General features: G+C 45.4%; 1 protein-coding gene across 1 annotated transcript in view; it reads left to right on the top strand.

Annotated features, from left to right (window-relative positions):
- Positions 1 to 25,594, top strand: part of LOC107287503 — a 134,721-nt gene that overhangs the window by 28,250 nt on the left and 80,877 nt on the right. Inside the window, 3 exon segments of the mRNA XM_029284153.1 lie at positions 15,008 to 15,627; positions 15,712 to 15,736; positions 18,006 to 18,024. Of these exon segments, the coding sequence (XP_029139986.1) occupies positions 15,008 to 15,627; positions 15,712 to 15,736; positions 18,006 to 18,024 (664 nt within the window).

The raw sequence follows: 25,594 nt of genomic DNA, 5'->3' as shown, positions 1-25,594 counted from the left end.
CTCGGGGGATGAGGGTAAGAGATGCAACTTAGGAATCAAACAGACTTAAAAAGGATTTGCCCTACTTGATCAAGCAATCAAGCAAAATTCTGTCAGGTCCCCAAAGAAATACATTGTTTCCCTATGCCTATTCCTGAATCTGTTTTCTGTAACCTTTCTTTTGGGCCTGCCATTCTGTTTTGCACTGTCTTGCTATTGTGCCCTTCCCCCAGGGAAAGGAATGTATCACCCTTATCTAAGAGACGGTTGTGCTTGGCGCAGAAGGAAACGAAAGTGAGAAAAATCTTGAATGAACAGGCCAAAGAAGCCAGTTACCAAAACACTATGCCATCTATGGATTGGCTGGAATTCAAATGAACACTGGGACCCTGGGGGGGGGTGGAGTATTGATTACCGTTTTTAATATACTGCTTTTGCGGATTTCTGAGACCTCACCTTGTTTTCCCTGCTATCACTAGCCCCTAATAAAAGTCCCTTTCGAGACAATGCTTGTTTCAAGAGTTCTGCTTCCTTGGTGGCTTAGCTGAGGTAGGTCCTTACATAACCCGAGAATTCGTTAATTGGATCACGTTAAACGAGCATGATCCCTCCTTTACCCAGTTCATTTGCTAATCGAACGCTTAGGTCATTAAGTGCACATAAGATCTCACAGTGGGGAAAATCATGGGGGACCTAGTGCTTCCAACCACCCAAGGCCATCGCCATCCCACTGAGATATTTCATGCTTCCCCTGCCCCACCGGGTCTGGGCCTGTGGAGACTCACCTTTTGAAGATCTCGATGATCAAGCAAGCTGTCTCCAGCCTCTCTGCTGCAGTTTCTTTGTCTGCGAGATCTCTCATCCAAAGCCTTCCATTTTTGCGAGGTTTTTGTGTGTCTATGAGGTTTTTTTGTGTTGCGAGGTTGTTTTTGTGTGTGTGTGTTGTAAGTATTGTTGTTGCTTGTTTTTGTCATGTCCTGTCGGGCAAATAACACCTATGGCCGGCACAATCTTCAAATCAGTTTAAAAAGCGAGTGGGCTATTATAACTGAGTTTCTCTGCTTGCACAATATACCAGTGGATGCAGCTAGGACTCCAAGCTCTCTATGGGTTACTATCCCAGCAGGAAGGAGGCAGAGAAAGCAAAGGAACAGGAAGCAAAAGCGAGGCTGCCCGCTGGTGTGCTAGTGAGGCTACATAAGCACCCAAACAAACCACCGCTTCCGATCATTTTTCTTGCCAACATAAGATCCCTCGCCAACAAAACGGATGAGTTGAGCATATTAAATACTACTATATAGTGTAACATTAAAGTGCAATATCGGGGGCAGCACAATGGTGAGTGGAATGTGAAGGATGTGTGTATATAATGTATGTTTTTATTTGTGGTTTTTGCTTGTATGTAGTGTACACTGGACAGCACTTAATTTCGTTGTGAGTTACACAATGACAAGATATTCCTATTCTATAAAAGCTTTTGGCATGGAGAAGAGAATCCTTTGGGGGTGCGGTCTCGCCCTTGTTCAGATTCACTGAGGCTGCCTGGCATTCCAAAAGCGGATCAGGTATCCTATGCAGGCAGCCTCAGTGAGTCAGCCAAGCTGAGCAGCTTGTCCTGCTTAGCCTCTGTTCTCACCGCCCTGCTTTTGGAACATCAAGAACAGGCAAAGAAACTGAGCTGCCATGGAAATCCCATGGCAGAGAGGCTGGAGAGGAGACAGCTCACTTGAAGAGAGAAGGAACAGTTCTGGAACTCTGGATCTTTCAAAGGTAAAGGAGCCTTTGGGGTGGGGAGGAGCCGGTGGGCTATTATAGCAGTGCTACTGCGTGTTAGGTCCCTGTGCGGGTGTGTGAATAGGCAGGGGGAATGTTTCAATGTCTCTACGGTAGGTCATAAGGGTGAATGACTACCATGGTGCTGCAACATTCGTAACTTCAGGACTGTGGTAAGTACTTTGGCGGGGTGTCTCGTAACTTTGAACTGTTGCTAACTGAACTTATAACCTCGATGTATGACCACAATTGAACGCAAAATTTCTGTTGCTAAGTGAGACAGTTGTTAAGTGAGTTTTGCTCTATTTCTTTCCATAGTTGTTAAGTGCATCACTGCAGTTGTTAAGTTAGTAACACAACTGTTAAGTGAATCTGGCTTCCCCATTGATTTTGTTTGTCAGAAGTTCGCAATTAGTGATTACATTATCCTGGGACTCTGCAAACATCATCAATGAGTCAGTTGCCAAGCATCCAAATTTTGATAGGCAAAAACATTGGCAAATTGCACTAGACTAGGCGATAACCAGCATTATTCCGTTCATCTAGCTCAAACTTGCCTATTATTCTTCTCTTTGGCCTATTTTGCATTGAAATTGCCCATAATATACAAAATATTTTTTATATATCTCTTTGGGAGTACAAGTCACTTGTTTGCTTTTGCAGAAAGCAACTTCTTTTTGTCTGGTGATATCGTTTCCAGAAAAATAAACCATAAACTTTTCTGATGATTATTGGGATTCTGCCTGTCCAGTGTAACTCATTGATGCCAAGAATGTGTATGTTCACTCTAATCATTTCTCTTTTTATAATTTCAAGTTTCCCAAGGGACATACTTCTAACATTCCATGTTTCAATTTGACATAACTTTGTACACTGTAGGCAACCTCCTTCATCATAGGCACCATCGATTGCTAGGCTTCCCAAAGGCTTTCCTCCAATAGCGTTATAAAAACCTTGACTACTAAAGGCTAGCTCTTGCTCTTCTCCAATAGCTTGCAGACTGTCGATCAACCTGGAGGATCCCACTATTGTTATCCATTTCTGAGTTATGTTGTTATTGCCATGAAGTGTTCTGGTGAGATTTTTTTTATAGGGTAGTTCACCATTGCATTCCCCAACCCTCTCCATTTATCCAGGCTTGGGTCTGGCATGTGGTTGATGAATCATCTGGTACTGCCTAGAGCAGCATGCAAAACGCCCTCCTTTTTGTCCTCTAACTTGAATAGATCAGACATTCATCTAGACTTAAAAGCAAATGTTCAGGAAAGCTAATGTGTAATCTCTTTGTTTCAGGTTTACATTTGTTCCAATTCTTTTCTCTTTGAATACAACAAGAAGAAAAAATCTAAGATGAATTAAGTTGCAAAGCCTGCTTGATTGCTTGGAGTAAGGTATTTTGGAAGACATTCTTGCCTTGAGTAAAGAAAAGCCAACTTCTATTCATTTTAAGGGCTAAAATTGAGGCTGTTTTTAGGAGCTTTGTGTCACCACAGTGCTAGGAAGCAGGACAGAAATTAACAGATAGTTTAACATTTGACTTTCCTTCTGTGCCCTCATCAGGCTTAGCTTAGTGACTACATAGAGATTTTGCCCAGGACACTCTGCCTAACTGGATCCTTTTCCAGCGATGCCCTATTGCCGCTAAGCCGAGTCCATCCACTTGAGTTCTCATCTTCTTCTTTCACAGAACCAGATTCTGTTTGATGCACTTTGGAAACATCTCTTTCTTCCATCCTGTTTGGAGTTGAAAAAGGGGGCCCCCAACCAGGGACAAGTATTCAGCCTCTTCTCTTTGTTGGGGCCCTGCTGGAAGACCACCAGGAGATCCTAAGGCACACGGATGCCACCGAAGGATTTCTGAAAGGAAGTGCAAGCCCCATAGATCCCTTTCCCAGGGGACAATCTTGTCAGGACCCAGGAGGTTGCCAGGGGCTCCACACCTTTGTCTTGGCTTTTGGCCTCAAGTCCAAGCTTCTTGTGTGTGTGTGTGTGTGTGTGTGTGTGTGTGTGTGTGTGTGTGTGTGTGTATGAGATATCGTAATAGAGCTGGAAGGGACCTTGGAGGTCTTCTAGTCCAGCCCCGTTCAAGCAGGAGATACTATACTATACTATCCTGTGTGTGCATGTGTGTGTGAGAGAAATCAGAATAGAGCTGGAAGAGACTTTGGAGGTCTTCTAGTCCAGGCCCCTACTCAAGCAGATACTATACTATACTATCCTGTGTTCGTGTTTGAGAAACCAGAATAGAGCTGGAAGGGACCTTGGAAGTCTTCTAGTCCAACTCCCTGCTCAAGCAGGAGATCCTATAGTACTATATCATCCTCTGTGTGTGTGTGTGTGTGTGTGTGTGTGTGAGAGAGAGAGAGAGAGAGAGAGAGGAGCGCAGTGAAATGCTTCAGGAGACCACACAAAAGGACAAATATTTGTGCCGGCCGAAGACTCCAGGTCTCCTCTCCGACGGGACACGAATTGAAAGGCCACCAGGAGATCCAAAATTCCCCTCAGAGCCTGGAGGAAGATTCGCGCCCAGCCTAGAAGCGGCTGAGGCGACCCAACAATTATCTTTTCCTTCCCAAATCTGACAGGCGCCTCTCTCCCGCCATTGGCTCAACCAAGCCCACGTGATCCGGCGGGCTCCCCTCCCTTCGCTCCCCTCCCAATGGGTTTCCTCCAGGCACCAACAGCGGGAGGGGCAGCCCCCGCTGGCCTGCAGTGCGACTGAGCATGCGCGCCTACCAACGGACGTTGCCCAACGCCTGGCTTCTCTAGGACTTCGCGCTCGCTCGCTGTAACCGTTTCACCTCCTATGGGGAGGCGCCTGGGCAGGGAGGGCGCCAGACACGTGAAGAACCACTTCGTGAGAACCGGGCTGGAGGACGTGAAATCAGAGTCAGCCTTCCCACTTTTGGATTCCCTTTGCATGCACGTGCCGAGCAAGGGGGGCAAGGAAGACCCCAAACTTGGTCAGGCAGGAAAAGTCGAAGCTCGCTAGGAGGGAGGGGATCTCGGGGAGCATTTAGCACACCCCTCTCCAAATTTTCCTGGATAAAGCCTTGAGAGGAGAATGTCTGTGGAGATTCTCAGTCATCCGGGTCATGGCTGTCCCAAAAGTGCTTTTTCAAGAGGCAACTTGGACTTCCTTGGTTTTTTGAATAGAATCAGAATAGAGCTGGAAGGGAACCTGGAGGTCCTCTAGTCCAGCCCCCTGCTCAAGCAGGAGACCCTATACCATTTTAGACAGGTGGCCGTCCACTTAAAAACCTCCAGTGATGATGAAGCACCCACAACTTCTGGTGGCAAGCTGTTCCACTGGTTAATTGTCCTCACTGCTAGGAAGCTTCTCCTTAATTCCAGGTTGCTTCTCTCCTTGATTAGTTTCCATCCATTGTTCCTTGTCCTCCCTTCTGGTGCTTTGGAAAATAAGTTGAGCCCCTCCTCCTCGTGGCACCCTCTCAAATACTGGAATACTGCTATCATGTCCCCCCTAGTCCTTTTTTTCTCTAGGCTGGCCAAATCCAAATCTTGCAACTGTTCTTCGTATGTTTTAATATCCGGGTCTTTAATCATCTTGGTTGCTGTTCTTTGTACTTTTTCCAAAGTGTCAACCTCTTTTTTTTCTATATGTGGTGACCAAAATGGGATGCAGCATTTGGTTTTTCCTTGGAGAAGTTTTCCTTCTCATGCAAGAAACTTCTTCAGCTCTGAAGAAGCTTCTGTGTGTGTGTCATGTATGTGTTTCACTTTGAGAGCGGGCAACTAAATTTCATTTTTGATGTGTGCCATTGTGCCCACACTATAAAAATGACAATAAAGGTTATCTTATCTTATCTTGGATGAGGAGCGAAACATCTTCAAGGTAAAAAACAAATTCCATTTGCCTCTTGAAAAAAGCACTTTCGGGACACTTGAGAGGAGACAGGGACCTTTTTTGCATTGCAAACTCAAGCAGGAAAATGAAACGTTTTGCAGGAATTGGGGTGAATCGCTTGTGTTCCAAATGGGGGTTTATCCCCTTCCCTCCATCCCAAAAAGGGGATGGGCAAAAAAAGGATTGAGACTTTTCAACAACCCAAAAAAGCGGACACCCAAACAAAGGAACCACAAAGTGGCAGAAGGGACCCACTGGAATCGGTGGGGATTAAAAAGCCAGGATGAAACCAGGCAAACTAGGAAGGGAGAAACCCCTTAAATCTCCATAGGCTGAAATCCCAAAAGAGCCCAAAGGAAAAAGAGCCGGGAAGGATGCGGAGTGATGCCCAGACTAAAAGCAGCTTTATGTAAATCTTGTGCAAAAATAGGAAAGCGGAGAATTGGGGAAAAGTTGCAGTAGGATCCTTTCCCCCCCCCTTCCGCTTTCTTTAATGAAAGATTCAACTGGGGGGGGACCAGCAGGAGACACCCAAGGAATTAAGGAGAAACTTGCTAATAGTGAGAACAATTAACCAGTGGAACAGCTTGCTGTCAGAACTGGAGGTTTTTAAGAAGAGACTGGACAACCACTTGTCTGAAATGATATAGGGTCTCTTGCTTGAGCAGGGAGCTGGACTAGAAGACCTCCAAGTTTCCTTCCAACTCTATTCTGATTCTGAGAAGCTTCTTCCAGCACAGAAATAAACGAGGACTGAAAAAAAAATCTCTGGCTTCAGGATAAATATCTCCACTTCTTATCTTTACATTCAGTTTGGATCAAGTTTAATGAAGATTGCTGGCATGCATTTATCCATTTTCCTCTTTCAGCTTATCCCAAATTAAAATCTGGTGGCAACATCTGGAGGAACCCTCAGAGGACAGCAAATTGCACATCTGGGGATGCATGTGGCAAGAGACCCAGGTTCGGTTCCCAGATATTTATCAGATTTGTATGCTCCCCGTTTAGGCATGCGGAAGAGAGCATTACAACAATAAATAAAAACCTTAACCTTTAAAATATAAGAGGACAGGAAGTAGAAGGGATCCACCAAGATGTGAAGCAGCCATGGGGAAGAATTTGTTCTTGAGTTCCAGCCGGTGGGCTCCCAAAATGACGTTAATTGACATCTACATTAACTGACATCACTAAAAGCTTTCAAGAAGAGATTGGGCAACCATCTGTCAGAAATGGTATGGATAGGCTAGGCTAGGCTAGGATGATAGCTAGCTAGATGATAGATAGATAGATAGATAGATAGATAGATAGATAGATAGATAGATAGATAGATAGATAGATAGATAGATAGATAGATAGATAGATAGATTCTTTATTGGCCAAGTGTGATTGGACACACAAGGAATATAGGGTATCCTACTGGGTTGGACTAGATGACCTGTAAGGTCCCTTCCAACTTTGTTCTTCTATTCTATCTTGGTCTGAATAGAGGTCGGTCTGAATGGCCTCTAAGGTCCACCGCGATCGCGCTGTCAGAGATACGGCCGTTGCCCGCAGGTCCCACTAGGGCGCGCTCGCTCGCCTCCGAACGCCCCTGCGCATGCTCCGCTCCGAATCCTGCTGAAGGGGGAGGATCAGCTGTGAGTTGCTCCCTGGGAATCGAGGTGGGGGGGAGGCTGGCGGCGGGGGGGGATCCCGCGACCCAGAGCCTCTCCGGGAGGAGACAACCCGCCCTTCCAGCCGTAGGCAAAGCCTCCCCGGCGCTTCTTGCAAGAAAAAGAGGAAAGTGCGGCTCCTCCCCCCAAAACACTCCAGAGCCGGTTGCAGGAGGGAAAGACAACCACCACCCCCACACAAAGGGTTTGCTGAACTCGGAATCCCCAGGCTGGGAGGGAGGGGGGAGACCCCCCCATTCCTGCTCCTGGCTGTGCATGCTTTTGGGGGAGGGAGATGGGTGGGCTGCTCCCCTGCCTTTGTTCCCAAGGGGGGGGATTACCTCGTGGTGCTTCCCCCCTTTACTTCCACATCTGTTAGGAGTGTAGAATAGAATAACAGAGTTGAAAGGGACCTCGGAGGTCTTCTAGTTCAACCCCCTGCTCAGGCAGGAAACCCTATACTATTTCAGACAAGTGGTTGTCCAGTCTCTTCTTAAAAACTTCCAGTGCTGGAGCATTCCCAACTTCTGGAGGCAGGTTGTTCCACTGGTTAATTGTTCTAACTGTCAGGAAGTTTCTCCTTAGTTCTAGGTTGCTTCTCTCCATGATTAGTTTCTATCCGTTGCTTCTTGTCCTGCCTTCAGGCGCTTTGGAAAATAGCTTGACTCTCTGTTCTTTGTGGCAGCCCCTGAGATATTGGAAGACTGCTATCCTGTCCCCCCTCGTCCTTCTCTTCATTAAACTAGACATACCCAATTCCAGCAGCCGTTCCTTATATGCTTTAGCCTCCAGTCCCCTAATCATCTTTGTTGCTCTTCTCTGTACTCTTTCTAGAGTCTCAGTATCTTTTTTACATCGTGGTGACCAAAACTGGATGCAGTATTCCACGTGTGGCCTTACCAAGGCATTGTAAAGTGGTATTAATACTTCACGTGATCTTGATTCTAGCCCTCTTAATGCAGCCTAGTACTGTGTTGGCTTTTTTGGCAGCTGCAGCACATTGCTGGCTCATATTTAAGTGATTGTCCATTAGGACTCCGAGATCCCTCTCACAGTTACTACTATTGAGCAAGGTACCACCTATAGTACTGTACCTGTGCATTTGGTTTTTCTTGCCTAAATGTAGAAGTGTAGGAAGAGGATGAAAAAGGATGAGTGGCTCGTTTGCTTTCCAAATTTCAGTGAAAACCCAAAAAGAGTTGGGAGAGCGGATTCTGGGGGACGAATAGGAAGAAACTGTGAGAATAGGCTTACATTTTTCATAAACCAGGATTGCTTCTCAGCGTTCCTACCAAAAACATCTGGGAAACGGGTTTTCTGGCCTCGAAACTGTTATTTCAAGCTTCTGGGAAGGGTCTAATTCTGAGCCTCAAATGTAATGGTTGGCAGGACTGGAAAGACCTCCCTCCCCCCAAGAGTTTTTTCTGCTGCCCCTGGAACTGAGTTGCACCTCTGCAGAAGACCCTCCCCCAAATGAGGGAGGACAAGAGGTGATGGGAGGGAAGAAAGAGGATTCTGAAACCACACTTTTTTCCCATTGCTGGCAATGGGGTGGGTGCGGCTTCGGCATCACAAATTTGGCCCAGTTTGACAGCCCTGGTCTAAGTTGCTTCTCTCCTTGATTAGTTTCCATCCGTTGCTTCTTCTCCTTCCCTCAAGTGCTTTGGCGAATAGATTGACTGCCTCTTCTTTGTGGCAACCCTTGAGATAAATGGATAAGTGGGAGCATCTGTGTGGTATAGTAAAGATGGGGTTTGGTTGTCACCATGGCCCAGGTATGTCCAGATTAACCATGTGTTAGGAGACAACGCTGCCTGCAGTCCTGGTGCAAGGACTTTGGAGCTCATCTAGCCCAACCCCCTGCTCAGGCAGGAAACCCTATACAATTTCAGACAAATGGCTGTCCAGTCTCTTCTTAAAAACTTCCAGTATTGGAGCATTCACCGCTTCTGGAGGCAGGTTGTTCCACTGGTTAATTGTTATCACTGTCAGGAAATTTTCCCTTAGTTCTAGGTTGCTTCTCTCCTTGATTAGTTTCCATCCGTTGCTTCTTGTTCTGCCTTCAGGCGCTTTGGAGAATAGCTTGACTCCCTCTTCTTTTGGGCAGCCCCTGAGATACCGGAACGCTGCTATCATGTCACCCCTCGTCCTTCTCTTCATTAAACTAGACATACCCAATTCCAGCAACCGTTCCTTATATGTTTTAGTCTCCAGTCCCCTAATCATCTTTGTTGTATCAAAGGTGGGCATATATTTATTAAATGTTATTTTATGTAGCTGCCTCTTGTCAGCAGATACCTCTGGGCAGCTTTCCGTTTCAAAAGTGAAAAAATAAAACCAAGGAAAAGAACCACGAACAATCAGGAGAAAAAAAAATGTTATGGCATATTAAGAGTGGCCAGTGTCCAAGAAAAAAGGAGGAGAAAAGGAAGAGAAAGGCAGAGATGATGGGAGGATGGTGCAAAATGGGTAGAGAGTATAATTGGAGAAATGTGAAAATACAGATGCAGCTGGTGAGCAACTGGGCAATTTAATTTACTTTGTGCCTAAGGTAGCCTCCTTGCCTGATGCTGCTCTTATTCCTCTTTACAAAGGGAAAGTTAGCAGGTGTGAGTGCAAACTCTGGAAGGATTGGTTGGTTAAGTGTGTCGTGGGAGGAGTTTAGAATTATTCAGGCTGAAAGGGTACAAGGGATGAAAATAAGGTAAATCTGATAGGGATGACTATCATTTTTTTCTCAATGATCAAAGGAAGATAAATATCTTGGCCTGTTGTTTTTTTCTCTTCCTCCATGGATATTTAAGCTGGGATCATCTTGCCTGGTGATCAAAAGGGCTCAGAAACAAGAGAGGGCTCAATTGCTTGATGAGACTCGTCCAGAACCTCCTCATGAATCCTCCTCTATGATTGGAAATACTTTTATGGGCCCAGGAGGTCTCTTGGCCCCATTTGGACTCGGGTTGAAGAACGAAAAGAAAATGGAGTCAAAACACCGAGCAGCTGAGAAAGCTGGGAAAAGGAGCCGTCGGGGAACCTGGGTACGAACTGGGCAAAAGACCCTAAAGGAGGAAACCATCAATTCAGAGATCCAGCGCTGGAGCTTCAGGAATGTCGACTACCAGGACGCCAAAGGGCCGCGAGAGCTTTGCAGCCATCTCCATCGCCTTTGCCATCAGTGGTTGCAGCCGGAAAGGCAGACCAAGGCTCAGATGTTAGATCTGGTGCTTCTGGAGCAGTTCCTGGCTCTCCTGCCTTCAGAGATGGAGAGCTGGGTGCGGGAGTGTGGAGCAGAGACCAGCTCCCAGGCGGTGGCCCTGGCTGAAGGCTTCCTTCTGAGCCAAACAGAGGAGCAGAAGGAGCAGGGACAACTGCAGGTAAGAGACGCTTATTCTAAGACTTCTAAAGGGATGTTAGGAAAGATAAACAATGTTTGAACTCTTCATTATTTCTTAACTACAGTTTCTGGTCTTAAAGGCTGTAAAGTTGTGGGCAGAGAAGGAAATGCTTCTCTACCCACAATGGTTACCAGCATCAAATTCCTGGGTGTGCAGCTAACGAGTAGGCTGGCTTGGTCGCTCAACAGTGAGAAACTGGCGAAGCGGGCACAGCAGCGCCTGCATTTTTTGCATCGCATGAGAAAAGCACATCTTCCTTCCCCTGTCCTGACCACTTTCTACAGGGGGACGATCGAGAGCATCCTGTCATACAGCATCACAGTCTGGTTTGGAAGCATCACTGCTTCAGACAGGAAGGCGGTGCAGAGAGTGGTGAGGATGGCCAAAAAGATCATTGGCAGTTCCCTCCCTCCCATCCAGGACATAGCACAGAAGCGTTGCTTGAGCAGGGTCCGTAAGATTATCTGGGACACTACACATCCTCTTCACGACCTGTTTTCCTTGTTACCTTCTAGGAGGAGGCTTCGTGGTATCCGTAGCAGAACATCCAGATTCAGCCATAGTTTAATTCCATACAGCAGTAGTGGCGAACCTATGGCACGGGTGCCAAAGGTGGCACTCAGAGCCCTCTCTGTGGGCACGCGCGCCGTCGCATCAGTCCTAGGCCTTCAGCTGGGTTTTATAAAACCTTTTCGCTTTAGGTCTCCGCCGCCATGTACAAAAAAAAAAAAGATTCAATCAATCAGTCAATTTCAACTTCTTGCAGGAAAAAAAGATCTTGCAAAGTTGGAATTGATTGATTGAACTTTTTAATCCCACTCAATCTGCCGTTACCACCGCAGCCATGCCCACCCAATGCGCCACACCCACCCAATTGGCCACACCTACCCGCCACCCGACGATGCATAAGTGGTTTTGGGTTGCAGTTTGGGCACTCGGTCTCTAAATGTTCGCCATCACTGCCATACAGCATTAACTCTCAAGCTTCCTCCTTCCATTATATATTCAAGATGCACAGCATTTAATATTTATTGTTATGTATATGTAGGGGTATGGGTCTATACATATGTTGAATATAGTATGTTTAGGTGTGTGTCATGTATGTGTTTCACTTTGAGAACGGGCAACTAAATTTCATTTTTGATGTGTGCCGTTGTGCCCACAATAAAAAAATGACAATAAAGGTTATCTTATCTCTGTGTGCCGTTCCCTTCATTCATCTCCTTTTTTTCTGCCTGGAGTTACAGATTCTGGAGATGATCACTGAACATCCCATGAGGAGGAGAGACCTGTCCGATCCCCCTCAGGAGCTGCTTCCTACTGTCCCCTCCCAGAATGACCAAAGTTGGGACACCTCTCGAGGTAAGGGAGAGGGTTCCTTCCAAGCCACATACATAAAGTTTCCCAGAGAGTCTGTAGCTCTCTCTTCTTCAGTGGATCCTCTTGAGTGTGGTATCTCCCCACATTTTACTAATTTTGCTTCCGCAAAATTTTTGTCTCCCTCTTAGGGAACAGAACGATGTCGCTGGTCTTTGTAGGGGCATCTCCTTTTTCTGTTGGCGCTGAGACAGCAGCTGGATCTCCAGTTCAGGTAGCACTTAATTCTTATCTTCCAGCCTGCCAGTGGCTCCAGCAGGAGCACGTTCCACAGGAATCCAGTGAGAAGCTGAAAGTGGCTTGTCTTTCATGTGCCTATTGATGACAGCCAGACAGAATCCTGGGATGGGCTCTTCAAAACACTCATGAAGTTGTTGTATTGACCTTGGGGTCTGGTCCCACAGGCCATAGGGATGAAATGTCAGAGAGGACTTCCCCGCCCCTGCCTGCACACACCAGGAAGAACTGGAGCCAGGGATGGGTGGAGTGTCCAGAACCCATCTGCCAGTGGATCTAGAAGGAAACTGGGATTTCTTTCACCGCATGGACCTGAAATTCCCACAGGAAACAATCAAGTTGATAATAAGTCTGGCTGTCAATTTTCTTGCAAAAACGTTGCCTTGTTTAATTCGCTTCAAAGGTCCGTTTTTAGGGTTTGTGAACAAATGGACCTTTTTCTGTTAATTGGGAGTATAGGTTTCCTGTTTCAGGGTCTGGTGTCCTTCGAGGAGGTGGCTGTGGATTTCTCTGAGGAGGAGTGGGCTCAGCTGGATCCTCATCAAAAGGCTCTCCATGGAGAAGTCATGCTGGAAAACTCCAGGAATGTGGCCTCGCTGGGTAAGAGCCCTCCTGCACTATGAATTCCAGGGCTTTGTTGATGCAAAGAGAAATCATGAGCCCAAATTACGGTCAGTTTCCCATCTGTATAAGGAGAAGGAAGAACGAAAAGTTTAGCACGTTGTCTTATTTCAAAATGCAAACTTCTAAAAAGTTTTATTCCGTCTGTATCTCTCTTTCCAAATTTTCCTTCGAACTTTGCTCTTCATAAATTTTTAGTCTATTAAAACCTCTAGCCTTTTGAACATCTATTAAATTAAGGTAAGCCAAATTTTTAATACAGTACAGAAGGTTTTCTGTTGTCTGTCATATCTATTAAGGAACAGAGATCAGAGATTGGGAATAGTAAAATGCAGGCATACCTCAGAGATGTTGCTGGTTCAGTTCCAGACAACCACAATAAAGCAAATATCACAATAAAGCGAAGAATTATTATTTTTTGTTTCCCAGTATTCACAAAGTTATGCTCAGGCTATTATGTAGACTTCGACTTATGGTGACAATTGGGAATGGAACTGCTGTTGCTAAGTGATACCTTGCTCAATAGTAGTAACTGGGAGAGGGATCTCGGAGTCCTAGTGGACAATCACTTAAATATGAGCCAGCAGTGTGCTGCAGCTGCCAAAAAGGCCAACACAGTGCTAGGCTGCATTAACAGAGGGATAGAATCAAGATCACGGGAAGTATTAATACCACTTTACAAGGCCTTGGTAAGGCCCCACTTGGAATACTGCATCCAGTTTTGGTCACTATGATGTAAAAAAGATGTTGAGACTCTAGGAAAGAGTACAGAGAAGAGCAACAAAGATGATTAGGGGACTGGAGGCTAAAGCATATAAGGAACGGCTGCTGGAATTGGGTATGTCTAGTTTAATGAAGATAATAATAATAATAGTAATGTTGGAAGGGACCTTGGAGGTCATCTAGTCCAACCTCCTGTTCAGGCAGGAAACCCTATACCATTTCGGACAAATGGCTGCCCAGTCTTTTCTTAAAAACTTCCAGTGTTGGAGTAGGACGAGGGGGGACATGATAGCAGTGTTCCAATAGCTCAGGGGTTGCCAGAAAGATGAGGGAGTCAAGCTATTTTCCAAAGCGCCCGAAGGCAGGACAAGAAGCAACGGATGGAAACTGACTAAAGAGAGAAGCAACCTGGAACTAAGGAGAAATTTCCTGACAGTTAGAACAATTAATCAATGGAACAACCTGCCTCCAGAAGCGGTAAATGCTCCAACACTGGAAGTTTTTAAGAAGAGACTGGACAGCCATTTGTCTGAAATGGTGTAGGGTTTCCTGCTTGAGCAAGAGGTTGGACTAGAAGACCTCCAAGGCCCCTTCCAACTTTTTTTATTATTATTATTGTTGTTATTATTATTATTATTATTAAAATGAATTGTGTCTGATGTTATGACCTCTTTTGCTGCAGTCGTTAAGCAAATCACTGTGGTCATCAGGTGAATCTGGCTTCCCTCGTTGATTGCTTTTTGGAAGCTCCTGGGAAGCCTATAAATGGCAATCACGTAACTGTGGGATGCCGCAGCAATTGTAGATATATGCCGATTGCCAAGCGCCTTGATTGTAATGGTGTGATTGCAGGGATGCGGTGACGATTGTAAAAAGCAAAGGACCAGTCGTAACTCCCTTTTTTCAGCACCACTGTAACTTGGAATGGCTGTTAAATGAATAGTTGTAAGTTGAGGACTGCCTTCATTATGTAGGCAATATGTCTAAACAAATGATGTACGTGCCTTAATTGAAAACATTTTATTGCTAAAAAAAAAGCGGCTCTGATGAATAATAATGAAAAAGTTTGCAATAGTGCAAGAATTACCAAAATGTAAGAGAGCAAGTGCTGATAGAAAAATGGCACCAATAGACTTGCTCAACACCGGGTTGTGATAAGCCTTCAATTCATGAAAAAAACCCGCCATATCTGCCAAGTGCAATAAAACAAAGTATGCCTGTATCAGCTTTGATATGTTCTTCCTTTGCCTTTAAGTTCTGTTCTTTTCTCATCAGCAAACACAGCTTCTCACAGCTTTTATTTCATTTTTGTACCCTTGTTCTTTTTTTTCCCCAAAGGAACTCAGAGGACCTTGCCCCGTACTCCACGGAAACGAACAAACACAGGAGGTAAGCCGTATAAATGCTTGGAATGTGGGAAGATCTTCAGCAAGAGCAGCAATCTCACGTCCCACAAAAGAATCCACACAGGGGAGAAGCCGTATACATGCCTAGAATGCGGAAAGAGCTTCAGTCGGAGCAGTAGTTTCTCAGCGCATAAAAGGATCCACACAGGAGAGAAACCGTATGAATGCCTGGAATGTGGCAAGCGATTCAGTGAGAGTAGTCATCTCATTGCACATAAAAGGATCCACACAGGGGAAAAACCTTACGAATGTATAGAATGTGGGAAGAGCTTCAGTCAGAGCAGTAGCTTTGCCGCACATCGAAGAATCCACACCGGGGAGAAACCCTACAAATGTATGGAGTGTGGGAAGAGCTTCAATACAAGTACGCACCTGACTTCTCATAAAAGGATCCACACAGGAGAAAAACCGTACAAATGCACAGAGTGTGGAAAGAGCTTCAGTGAAAATGGGGCTCTTACTTCACATAGGAGGATCCACACCGGCGAGAAACCATACAAATGCATGGAGTGTGGAAAGTGCTTCAGTCAGAGCAGTTCTTTTACTCTTCATAAAAAGAGGCATAAAGGAGAGACGCCATATATATGCATCAAGTGGTAAAAAGAACATCCTTAGTCTGCAGTTATTTTCCTTCCCATAAGAGGGTGTTCAAAGTATAGACATGGCTTGAATGCATGGAGTTCGGAAAACCCATCAGTCAGATCAGTCTTTTTACAACACGTCCATCAACCACATAGATACTCCCAATAACTTTTTTTTAAGTGGAGAGTGATAACTGTGGTGGGCAAAGCCGTATTATAAAAAAATGTGTGGGATCAGATGAAGTAAACTAAATTTGACATTATTTCTTTCCTTAAATTCAATACAGATCTAGTTAAATTAATTTTAAAAATGGCTGGTATGATTATTCCCAAGTCATGTTCTTATCTGTTTCCCTCTTTTGACATACCAAATTAAAATCTGGTGGCAGCATTTGGAGGAAATTTGGAGGGACGGGAATTTTGCGGACCATGTGGCCTGGGACTCGGGTCCTATACTCAGATATAATAGTAAAGAAAGTTGAAAACATCACTGAAGGCATAGAAAATACACTCAAGGCATCGGTTTTTTAATGCTTAGGCCATTGTCTGATTGAGACTTCAGCCAAGGATGTAATTCATGTTTAGTGCTTACAGACTAATCTAGAATATATATAGGTAGTTCTTGACTTATGACTGGTTGCTTAGTGACTGTTCAAAGTTACAACAGACCCCCTAAATGGGACCTGTGACACTTGAAGTTCTGGCATCACCCTCCCCAAGACACACGACCACATTTTATTTTGCACTTGCCAACTGGCCAGCATTTAAGCTGGTTACTTAGAGCCATGGTGGCACAGTGGTTAGAATGCAGTACTGCAGGCTACTTCTGTTGACTGCCGGCTGCCAGAAGTTCAATCCTGATCGGCTCAAGGTTGACTCGGCCTTCCATCCTTTCGAGTCAGCAAATGAGGACTGTTGGGGGCAAGATGCTGACTCTGTAAACCGCTTAGAGAGGGCTGTAAAGCACTGTGAAGCGATATATAAGTCTAAGTCAGGGATCGGCAATCTTAAACAATCAAAGAACCATTTGGACCCGTTTTCCACCAAAAAGTAAACACCGGGAGTCACAAAACCCTTTTGACATCTAAAATGAAGATAACACTGCATATATTGTTTTTTACGTTTATGCTACATATAAGAAAACTATAGTGTGTTGCATTTATGAAATCAATGAACTGCTACAGAGAAAACAATTTTTTATTTCTGCATGCAACAAAAACATTTTGAACTCCGGTAAAAAAAAACATTGGGTTGAAGGTTATTTTCAAATAAAATACTCAGTGTCTATTTGAATCTTCCTCGTATTTATGAAATAAAAGGCCAAGCTTAATTAAATTCAATTAGTAGTGAAAGCAAATGAATCTACCCATGTAGCATTAAAAATTGTGTTTTCTTTTGAAACTTAATTTTCTTGGATTTATCCATGGTTGGCCTATCGGGTCAAAAAGCACAATAAATCTCATGCCGATGGGCGTCGCACATTGGCAGTTGTGACGCATATTTTGAGTGACAGAGAGCCACAGCAGAGGGATGAAAGAGCCACATGCTGCTCCGGAGCCGCGGGTTGCCGACCCCTGATCTTAAGTGCTATGGCAATTGCTACTTCTGGATTCTGGCAAAAACCAGCTGATAGCAAACACCGACTCACTTTACAGCCACTTAACAACTGTTGCAAAAATGTTTTAAAATGGGCATGGTCATGCTTTACGGCTTTTGCAGCTTATGACCAGAGTTGCCAGGCTCAATTATGGTCGTACGTCAAGCATTACCTCTATCCTGTTCTGATTTGTTCCAGAACACTTTCTGCATAGATCACTCATGGTTAACTCTTAAAATGAGATAAAACTTCTAAAAACCATGGAACATCTCATATCTTGTTGGAGGGCTCTTGCAACTATGACTTTTCAAGAGAATAAAACTCTGGAAGGTACACAGGTACTCTGGGAATGAACGGGAGAGAGAGAGATTACAACAATTCATTCCAAGTTACAATGGCACTGAAAAAAGGATTTGACTGTTTTTCACACTTACAACTATTGCTGCATCCCCCTGATCATGTGATCAAAATTCAGACACTTGACTCATATTTATGATGGTTGCAATGTTCTGGGGTTATGTGCTCATCTTTTTCAACCTCGACAAGCAGTCAATCGGGCAGCCACTTAACAACAGTATTACTAACTTAACAATTGTGGCAAGAAAAAGTGTCAACTGGGGCAAAATTTCCACTTAGCAATCATCTTTTTGAGCAACAAAAATTTGGGGCTCAAATGTGACTGTAAATTGAGTTCTCCCTGTACTAGGTTTTGTATGGCCATCAAGCGTACCAGGAAAAAAGGTGAAGATTTGAGGGATTTATAAAAACAAAAATCGTGGAATAAAGACAAGCAGAGCACAAAAGAAACCATTGGGGTTCTAGGAAAAGTTTGATAGTGAGCTGAAAAAGAGAATGCATTAAAGAGGGAAAGAGAATGTAATGCATGAAAGGTAGTGAAAGAGGCTAAACAAATCCAAAAAACTTTTTCCGATCTTTTAACAAGAAAATAAGGGGAGTATATAAACTGTTGAAAGAAAAGAAAAAACCAAAAACCAACAGTTAAAAGACAAAGTAACCCAAACATATTTTCCTGCTTTCCAAAGAAGGAAGAAGAGGATTCCAGGAGCTGAAACCAAATCCATTTTACACGGATATCTGGGAAAAGTAGAAAGCAAAAATCGAGCACTAAGCAGGTAGAAGACAATGAAGTGATTGCTGGAAGTCAAGAGTTGTCAGAAAAAGCAACAACTGTGCAATTAAAGCTGCGGCAGGGAGAAAACGCGACTTTGCTGAATTGCAATTGCCCATGCTCATTGACAACTGAATGATATATGATAATGCCTGTGGTGATTTAAGTATGTGGAGGAAAAATAAGGATTAGTAAAAGAAGAAAAGGCTGGCATGAGAAAAAAAAAAACAACTAACAGCATATCTGAGTGATTAAAACTATATCAATATTCAACATGGATGCTTTGAAGATTTGAAAGCAGATTGTAAAAGATTGATCTGTGAGCACTCTAAAAAAAGAGGTTACTAGAGGTTTACTAGCATGGATTTGTCAGAAACAAATGTTTCCCAACCAGCCTTCCCTCATTTTTAGGATTGAGTAACTTCTTTAAATGTAATAAAAATTGGTTTCTGCAAAGCACTTGACCGAGTAGCCAGTGATGTTCTGAGTAGTAAGTTTAATTTAGTGTGATTGGAATGGCATGACAATTAAGTGGATGCATAATGACTCAAGACTTTTACTCAGAACATGCTCAACTATGCTTCTTCATCAAACTGGAGGAAGATAATAAATGGGATACTACAACATGAAACTTAGGCTTTGTTTAATATTTTCATCATTCATTCAACCAAAGATTAAGAGGGGATTGTTTATCAAATTTTCAAGTCATGCAAAATTGGATGAGGTCATTTTTATCCTAAAAGTAGCCAAAGTATCCCCCCAAAAGTACACATAGAATAGAATCAGAATAGAGCTGGAAGGGACCTTGGAGGTCTTCTAGTCCAGCCCCCGCTCAAGCAGGAGGCCCTACCATTTCAAACACTTGGTTGTCCAATCTCTTCTTAAAAACCTCAAATGATGAAGCATCCACAACTTCTGAAGGCAATCTGTTCCACTGCTTAATTGTCTTCACTCTTAGGAAGTTTCTTCTTAATTCCAGGTTGCTTCTCTCCTTGATTAGTTTCCATCCATTGTTTCTTGTCCTGTCTTCAGGTGTTTTGGTAAATAAACTGACACCCTCCTCCTTGTGGCAGCCTCTCAAATACTGGAATACTGCTATCATGTCCCCTTTAGTTCTATATTTGCATTTTATATGTAAACATATATATTTTCTAAGGTAGAGTAGAAAGGATGGGGACTTTGGGGCCGATTTTCAGACATTTTCTCTGGAGCATGTTTATGATCTGGGTGACTCTCTTGCCTCTTGGTCAGGAAATGCTGGAATTAAATAATGAAATGTCGTTTGAAAAAGTTTGAAAAGCTCTGGTATAAACGATCAGTCAGGAACTTACTCTGGAGATTCTCCATCCTCCAGGTCAGGGGTGTCAAAACTGCTGGCCCGCGGACTGGATGTGTCACGTGGAAGCTGCGCCCACCCCATTGCCAGCAATGGCAAAATCGGCCCAATACGTTGTGTGACGTCACGTGACGTCGCGAGTTTGACATGTCTGCTCCAGGTCATGGTTGTCCCAATGGTGTTTTTTTCCCCCAAAAAAAGCAACTCGCTTCTCAACCAAAAAACTTCTGATCAGAACAGGAAAAGGTGCTTTTTTCAAAAAGTTGCCTTTGGAAAAATAGCATCTTTGGGACAACTGGTCACAAGCATCTCCATTATCCATGCCCTCTGAATTAACATGAATACGTCTCTTCCTAAATACATAAAGGAATAAATTGGTTCCAAGAAAGAAATACAGGTAATTCTTGAGTTATGATGGCCACAGGGACTGGAATCTCTGTTGCTAAGAAATGTGAGAGTAAAGCATGATGTTGCATGACTGCATAGCTTGGTGGTGGCAATGCCTATAATCCTGGGTGCTGTTGGAACCTCAGGATGGCATGGGTCATTCGATGGGGGGGTGGTAAAGGGAGGTGGTCCTGCAGGCAGGCACTATGGCATGCTGGCTAGGGAATTCCAGGAATTGAAATCCATACAAGCCCAAGATTACCAAGTTGAGAAATACTGTTCTAGATTGCTGGCTTTCGTACTTCAAAGCCCACCAGATCTGGAAAAAGTGCTTTGGATGGGAGGCCACCTGGAAGCCCAAATCTCAACTAACTTGGGAAGATCCAGAAAGCAACTTCTGTGGCTGCTAAGACAAATGCTGGGAGGTGGCTGTCAGTTCCCTGGAAACCGAGCTTGACTTTTAATAAAACATAATGTTCTTTGACCCATTTTTCCCCCTGGCATCAAGTGTCAGGGATGATGACAGCCTGTCTTTCTGTCACTCTATTACAGGGGGCAAATATCCAGAGGAGAACAAAGTACAGATGGTTGGGCATCATTTGCCGCCTTCTAGAGCTCGCCCAGATTTTTGCAGCCCAGATACGGTCTTCCCTACATTTCTTTCCCTCTCCTGCCGATACTTCCAACAGGCGACCAACAAAATGAAAAATAATGTGCAGAAAAGCAAGGTTTTATACTTCGGCAGAAAAAACCAAAGGTACAAATACAGATTAGCCGAAACCTTGCTCAAAAACAGTAACTGTGAGAAGGACCTTGGAGTCCTACCTAGTGGACGATCACTTAAACATGAGCTAGTCATGTGCGGCAGCAGCCCAAAACGCTAATATAATCCTTACTTGTATAAACAGAGGCATAGAATCAAAATAATGTGAAGTACGTTATAAAGCCTTAGTAAGGCCACACCTGGAATACCGCATCCAGTTTTGATCACCACATAAAGAAAACAGATGTTGACACTTTGGAAAAAGTATAAAAAACAGCAACGAAGATGATTAAAGGCCTGGAGACTAAAACATACAAAGAACGGTTGCAGGATTTGGGTTTGGCCAGTCTAGAGAAAAGGACTAGGGGGGGACATGATAGCAGTATTCCAGAATTTGAGGGGCTGCCACAAAGAAGAGGGGGTCAAATTATTCTCCAAAGCAGCAGAAGGCAGGACAAGAATCAATGGATGGAAACTGATCAAAGAGAGAAGCAACTTGGAATTAAGGAGAAACTTCCTAACAATTAACCAGTGGAACAGAAGTTGCCTTCAGAAATTGTGGGGGCTCCATCACTGGAGGTTTTTAAGAAGAGACTGGACAGTCACTTGTTTGAAATGGTATAGGATCTCTTGCCTGAGCAGGGGGCTGGACTAGAAGACCACCAAGGTCCCTTCCAGCTCTATTCTGATTCTGACAGAGGAGGCGCCGGAGAGCCCTGGCTGAGCCAGCAGGGATTGCAGAAAACATCCGCTAGGGGGCTCCCGGCGCAAAAACAGGAAAACGGGCAGCCTCCGCCTTCAGAAGGAGACCACGCATGCGCCGGATAAAATTTGCCAGCAGCTGATAAGAGGCGCAATATTGGAGAATCCGTAGGCGAGACCTCCTGTTGCAATCCTGCGTGACTCCGGAGCCTTTTAAAAAAGCATCCGAGTCATTTTTCGGTATTTTTTCCATGCAAGCCTCCCTTTCCATTTCCTTGGCACCTCAGCCTTTCTAGCAAAAAAATCCCTGATGCTGATTCGCGCAGCATTTTTCTAAGGAGGGGAGTGGGATAAGGGGACGGAAGGGGGGGGTCAAGGAGAGAGAGAAAAGAAGCCCCCAGATGCTCATAAGGACACGATCCCGTTGCACCTCCCAGCATGCGGGATCCAGGAACATTGCAGGGGCTAGTAGATTATCGAAACAGATTCCCCTCCCCATTTGGGGGTGGGGGGGAGAGGGGGAAAGAGTTAAAAGCGATGGGATGCAATCCCCGCCCGCAATCCTAGGAAAGGATCACGTGGTCTGCGAAGGGTCGCCTCCCACTCCTGCCTAGGGAGGGGCGGCGGCGTTTGCACCGTCTCTCAAGGAAGCTCGCAGGGTGGATCCAGAGCTGGACGTGCGCAAGGCTCATGCACAACTGGGCAGAGAGCTTGACATCGCTTCGGGAGGGGGCCGGGCAAGAGACACCCTCCCTCTAAATTACTGCACCCGCTTCTCGCACCCGGCGAACGGCTGACAAGAAGCGCACGGGCCCCGCGGTAGGAAGGTCCGGGGGCGCTGGGTTGCAGAAGGGCCAGATCGGTGGCTGCGCTACTCTGGCCCACCACGAGAGGGCGCCGTCGATCCGGTTAGGGTTAGACAGCGGTTTCTCTAGCTCCTTCTGCTCCTAGCGGTCATCCGCGGTATTGCAGTGCGGCATTGGTGCGAGGTGTGTACGTGCTAAGCCCAAACCTAGGCTGGCTGATCCGGCTTGGGGATTCCCTCACCCCATCATCCCAGATCCCCCTGAAAAAGGGGATTTGGCTCCGTGGCTGCCCTTGGTGGGAGTGTGAGAGATGCTCTCCAGGTGAGGGAGGAAAGCTGCTGCCCAGCCAAGCTAGAACAAAGCTTCCTCCCTCTCTGCCTTGGAGTCCGACTTGTACTCCACCTTAGATTAGAAGTAGGAAGCACCTGGGTTGGCAAGGCTCTCCTCCAGAAGAACCTATCGGGGTCTCATCCATGCCACTCTGCTCCGAGGAATCAAAGTAGCTTTGAGACCCAAGGAGTCTTTGGCTCCCTTTCGCAGGTGCCTCGGAGAAGCAGCGGCGGCGGAAAATGAGCACAAATGAAGCTACGGTCAGCTTCCACGGCATCCTAGCAGGAAGCCACGGGGGATTCTGGGGAGGAACCAGGGTGAAGATCCTGAAAGAAGATGCCCTCACTTGGAATGCCCAGCGTTTCAGGGACTTTGGGTACCAGGAGGCCCAGGGCCCGCGAGAGCTTTGCAGCAGACTCCACCAGCTTTGCCAACGATGGTTGAAGCCAGAAAGGAACACGAAGGCGCAGATGCTGGACCTGGTGCTCCTGGAGCAGTTCCTGGCTGTCCTGCCTGCAGAGATGGCGAGCTGGGTGCAGGAGTGTGGAGCAGAGACCAGTTCCCAGGCAGTGGCCCTGGCCGAAGGCTTCCTCCTGAGCCAGGCAGAAGAGAAGCAGCAGGAAGAGGCTCAGGTGAGGGTAGAAACAAAGGAAAACCATATCAAATGAACTTCCTGGAAATGTTTCTTCTCCTTTTCCTTCTGGTTTTGGCTTCAGAATTGCAGATGGGGAGTGAGTTTTCCCCATCACATTGGCTTTTTACTTTTGTCAGCAGCTGCAGGGAGAGGGACCCTTTGCGGAAGCGACAACAAGCCATGAATTCTCCTGTCCCCCAGAAGAGCTGGTTTTGGGTGGGAACTTTCAGGAGGCTCAAAGTGGAGGGATTTTACCAGGTAAGAGGGAACACTTCCTCTGAAGACATATCCCAGCTTTTATTTTTCTTTCTCGTCTCGTGGCAATGCCGGGGACACCTTGTATAATAACTGTACATGGGTAAGGTGATGCTCCACCTTTTCCTAGAATGTATTCCTGCTTTAAAAGTCTTATTTTCCCTTTCCCCCCCATTTTCTCCCTTCACAGGGAGCAGAACCGTTTCTCTGATGTTCTCTGATGAAATGTCTCGGTTTTGTGGTGGAACAGAAAAAACATCTGAACCTCTAGCTCAGGTACAGAAAGGATTGGGCTCAGTTGAGCCTACCTCATAAGATTCAAATTTGATATCTTAGATATATGGAGTTGGAACACCCTCTCCCCCCATGTCAACAGTTTATCCCATTGTATCGTGCAAGAAAACCAGCAAGACCATCCTTGGGAAGTGGTCATCCATCCTGATACTCTGTCTCCCCTTGCTCTTCTTTCCTTCGCATTGAATATCACAAGTATCTTCAGCCTTTTATTCTAAAGTGTGTCCTCTAATTCAGAGTTCCCCAATCTTTCGGAGTTGGTGGCCGGGGGGTGGAAGGGGGAAAGAAAGGATGGTTTTGTGGGGGGGGGGGGGAACGCATGCGTGCGCACTCATGGCTCGTGTGAGTGGGACTGTGAATGCCTGTGCAAGTGGGTCCATAAAAGCCCGCAATGCTCATGTGAGGGGCCGCAAATGCCTGCTACGCTTGCATGAGTGGGCCGCGAATGCCAGGACGCTCACGGCAATGCTCATGCAAGTGGGGCCATGAACACTCCAGAAGACAGGCTTAAGATACAGGAAGATTTGGACAGACTTGAACACTGGGCGCTATCTAACAAAATGAAATTCAGTGGTGAAAAAAAGTAAGGTTCTACATTTATGCAAGAAAAACCAAATGTACAGGTATGGTATAGGGGGTACCTTGCTCAACAGTAGTAACTGTGAGAGAGATCTCAGTCCTAGTGGACAATCACTTAAATATGAGCCAGCAGTGTGCTGCAGCTGCGAAAAAGGTCAACACAGTGCTGGGCTGCATTAACAGGGATAGAATCAAGATCACGTGAAGTATTAATACCACTTTACAATGCCTTGATAAGGCCACACTTGGAATCCTGCATCCAGTTTTGGTCACCACGATGTAAAAAAGATGTTGAGACTCTAGAAAGAGTACAGAGAAGAGCAACAAAGATGATTAGGGGACTGGAGGCTAAACATACAAGAAACGGTTGCTGGAATTGGGGATGGCTAGTCTATGGAGAGAAGGATGAGGGGGGACATGATAGCAGTCTTCCAGTATCTCACGGGCTGCCACAAAGAAGAGGGAGTCAAGCTATTCTCCAAAGTACCTGAAGGCAGGACAAGAAGCAATGGTTGGAAACTAATCAAGGAAAGAAGTAACCTAGAACTAGGGAGAAACTTCCTGACAGTTAGAACAATTAACCAGTGGAACTACCTGCCTCCAGAAGCGGTGAATGCTCCAACACTGGAAATTTTTAAGAAAAAATTGGACAGCCATTTGTTTGAAATGGTATAGGGTTTCCTGCCTGAGCAGGGGGTTGGACTTGATGACCTCCAAGATCCCTTCTAACTTTATTATTATTATTATTATTATTATTATTATTATTATTATTCCTGCGATGCTCATGGTGATGCTTGTGCAAGTGGGGACCCGAATGTGCTTATGGTGACGCTCACGCAAGTGGGCCTGTGAATGCCTGCAATGCTCGTGACGCTCGCATTAGTGAGGCCACAAACACCCAGGACAGTTGTGGCGATGCTCACGAGTGGCTGCGAATGCCTGAGATGCTCGCATGAGTGGGGTTGTGAACGCCCAGGATGTTTGTGGTGACGCTTACACAAGTGGGGCCATGAATGCCAGTAATGCTTGCGCGAATGGAGCCACGAACACTTGCAATGCTTGTGGAAGTGGGGCCATGAATGCCAGCCACTGAGGCGGCCCGGTGGCCAATAGGTCGCAGCCCAGTAGTGGGCCATGGCCCACAGGTTGGGGACTCCTGCTCTAATTCTT

The sequence above is a fragment of the Protobothrops mucrosquamatus genome, unplaced genomic scaffold (assembly GCF_001527695.2).
Source record: "Protobothrops mucrosquamatus isolate PMUCROS unplaced genomic scaffold, P.Mucros_1.0 scaffold395, whole genome shotgun sequence".
Taxonomy (NCBI): domain Eukaryota; kingdom Metazoa; phylum Chordata; class Lepidosauria; order Squamata; family Viperidae; genus Protobothrops; species Protobothrops mucrosquamatus.
The sequence above is the reverse complement of the archived record's forward strand: the minus strand, read 5'-3'. Positions and strand labels throughout refer to the sequence as shown.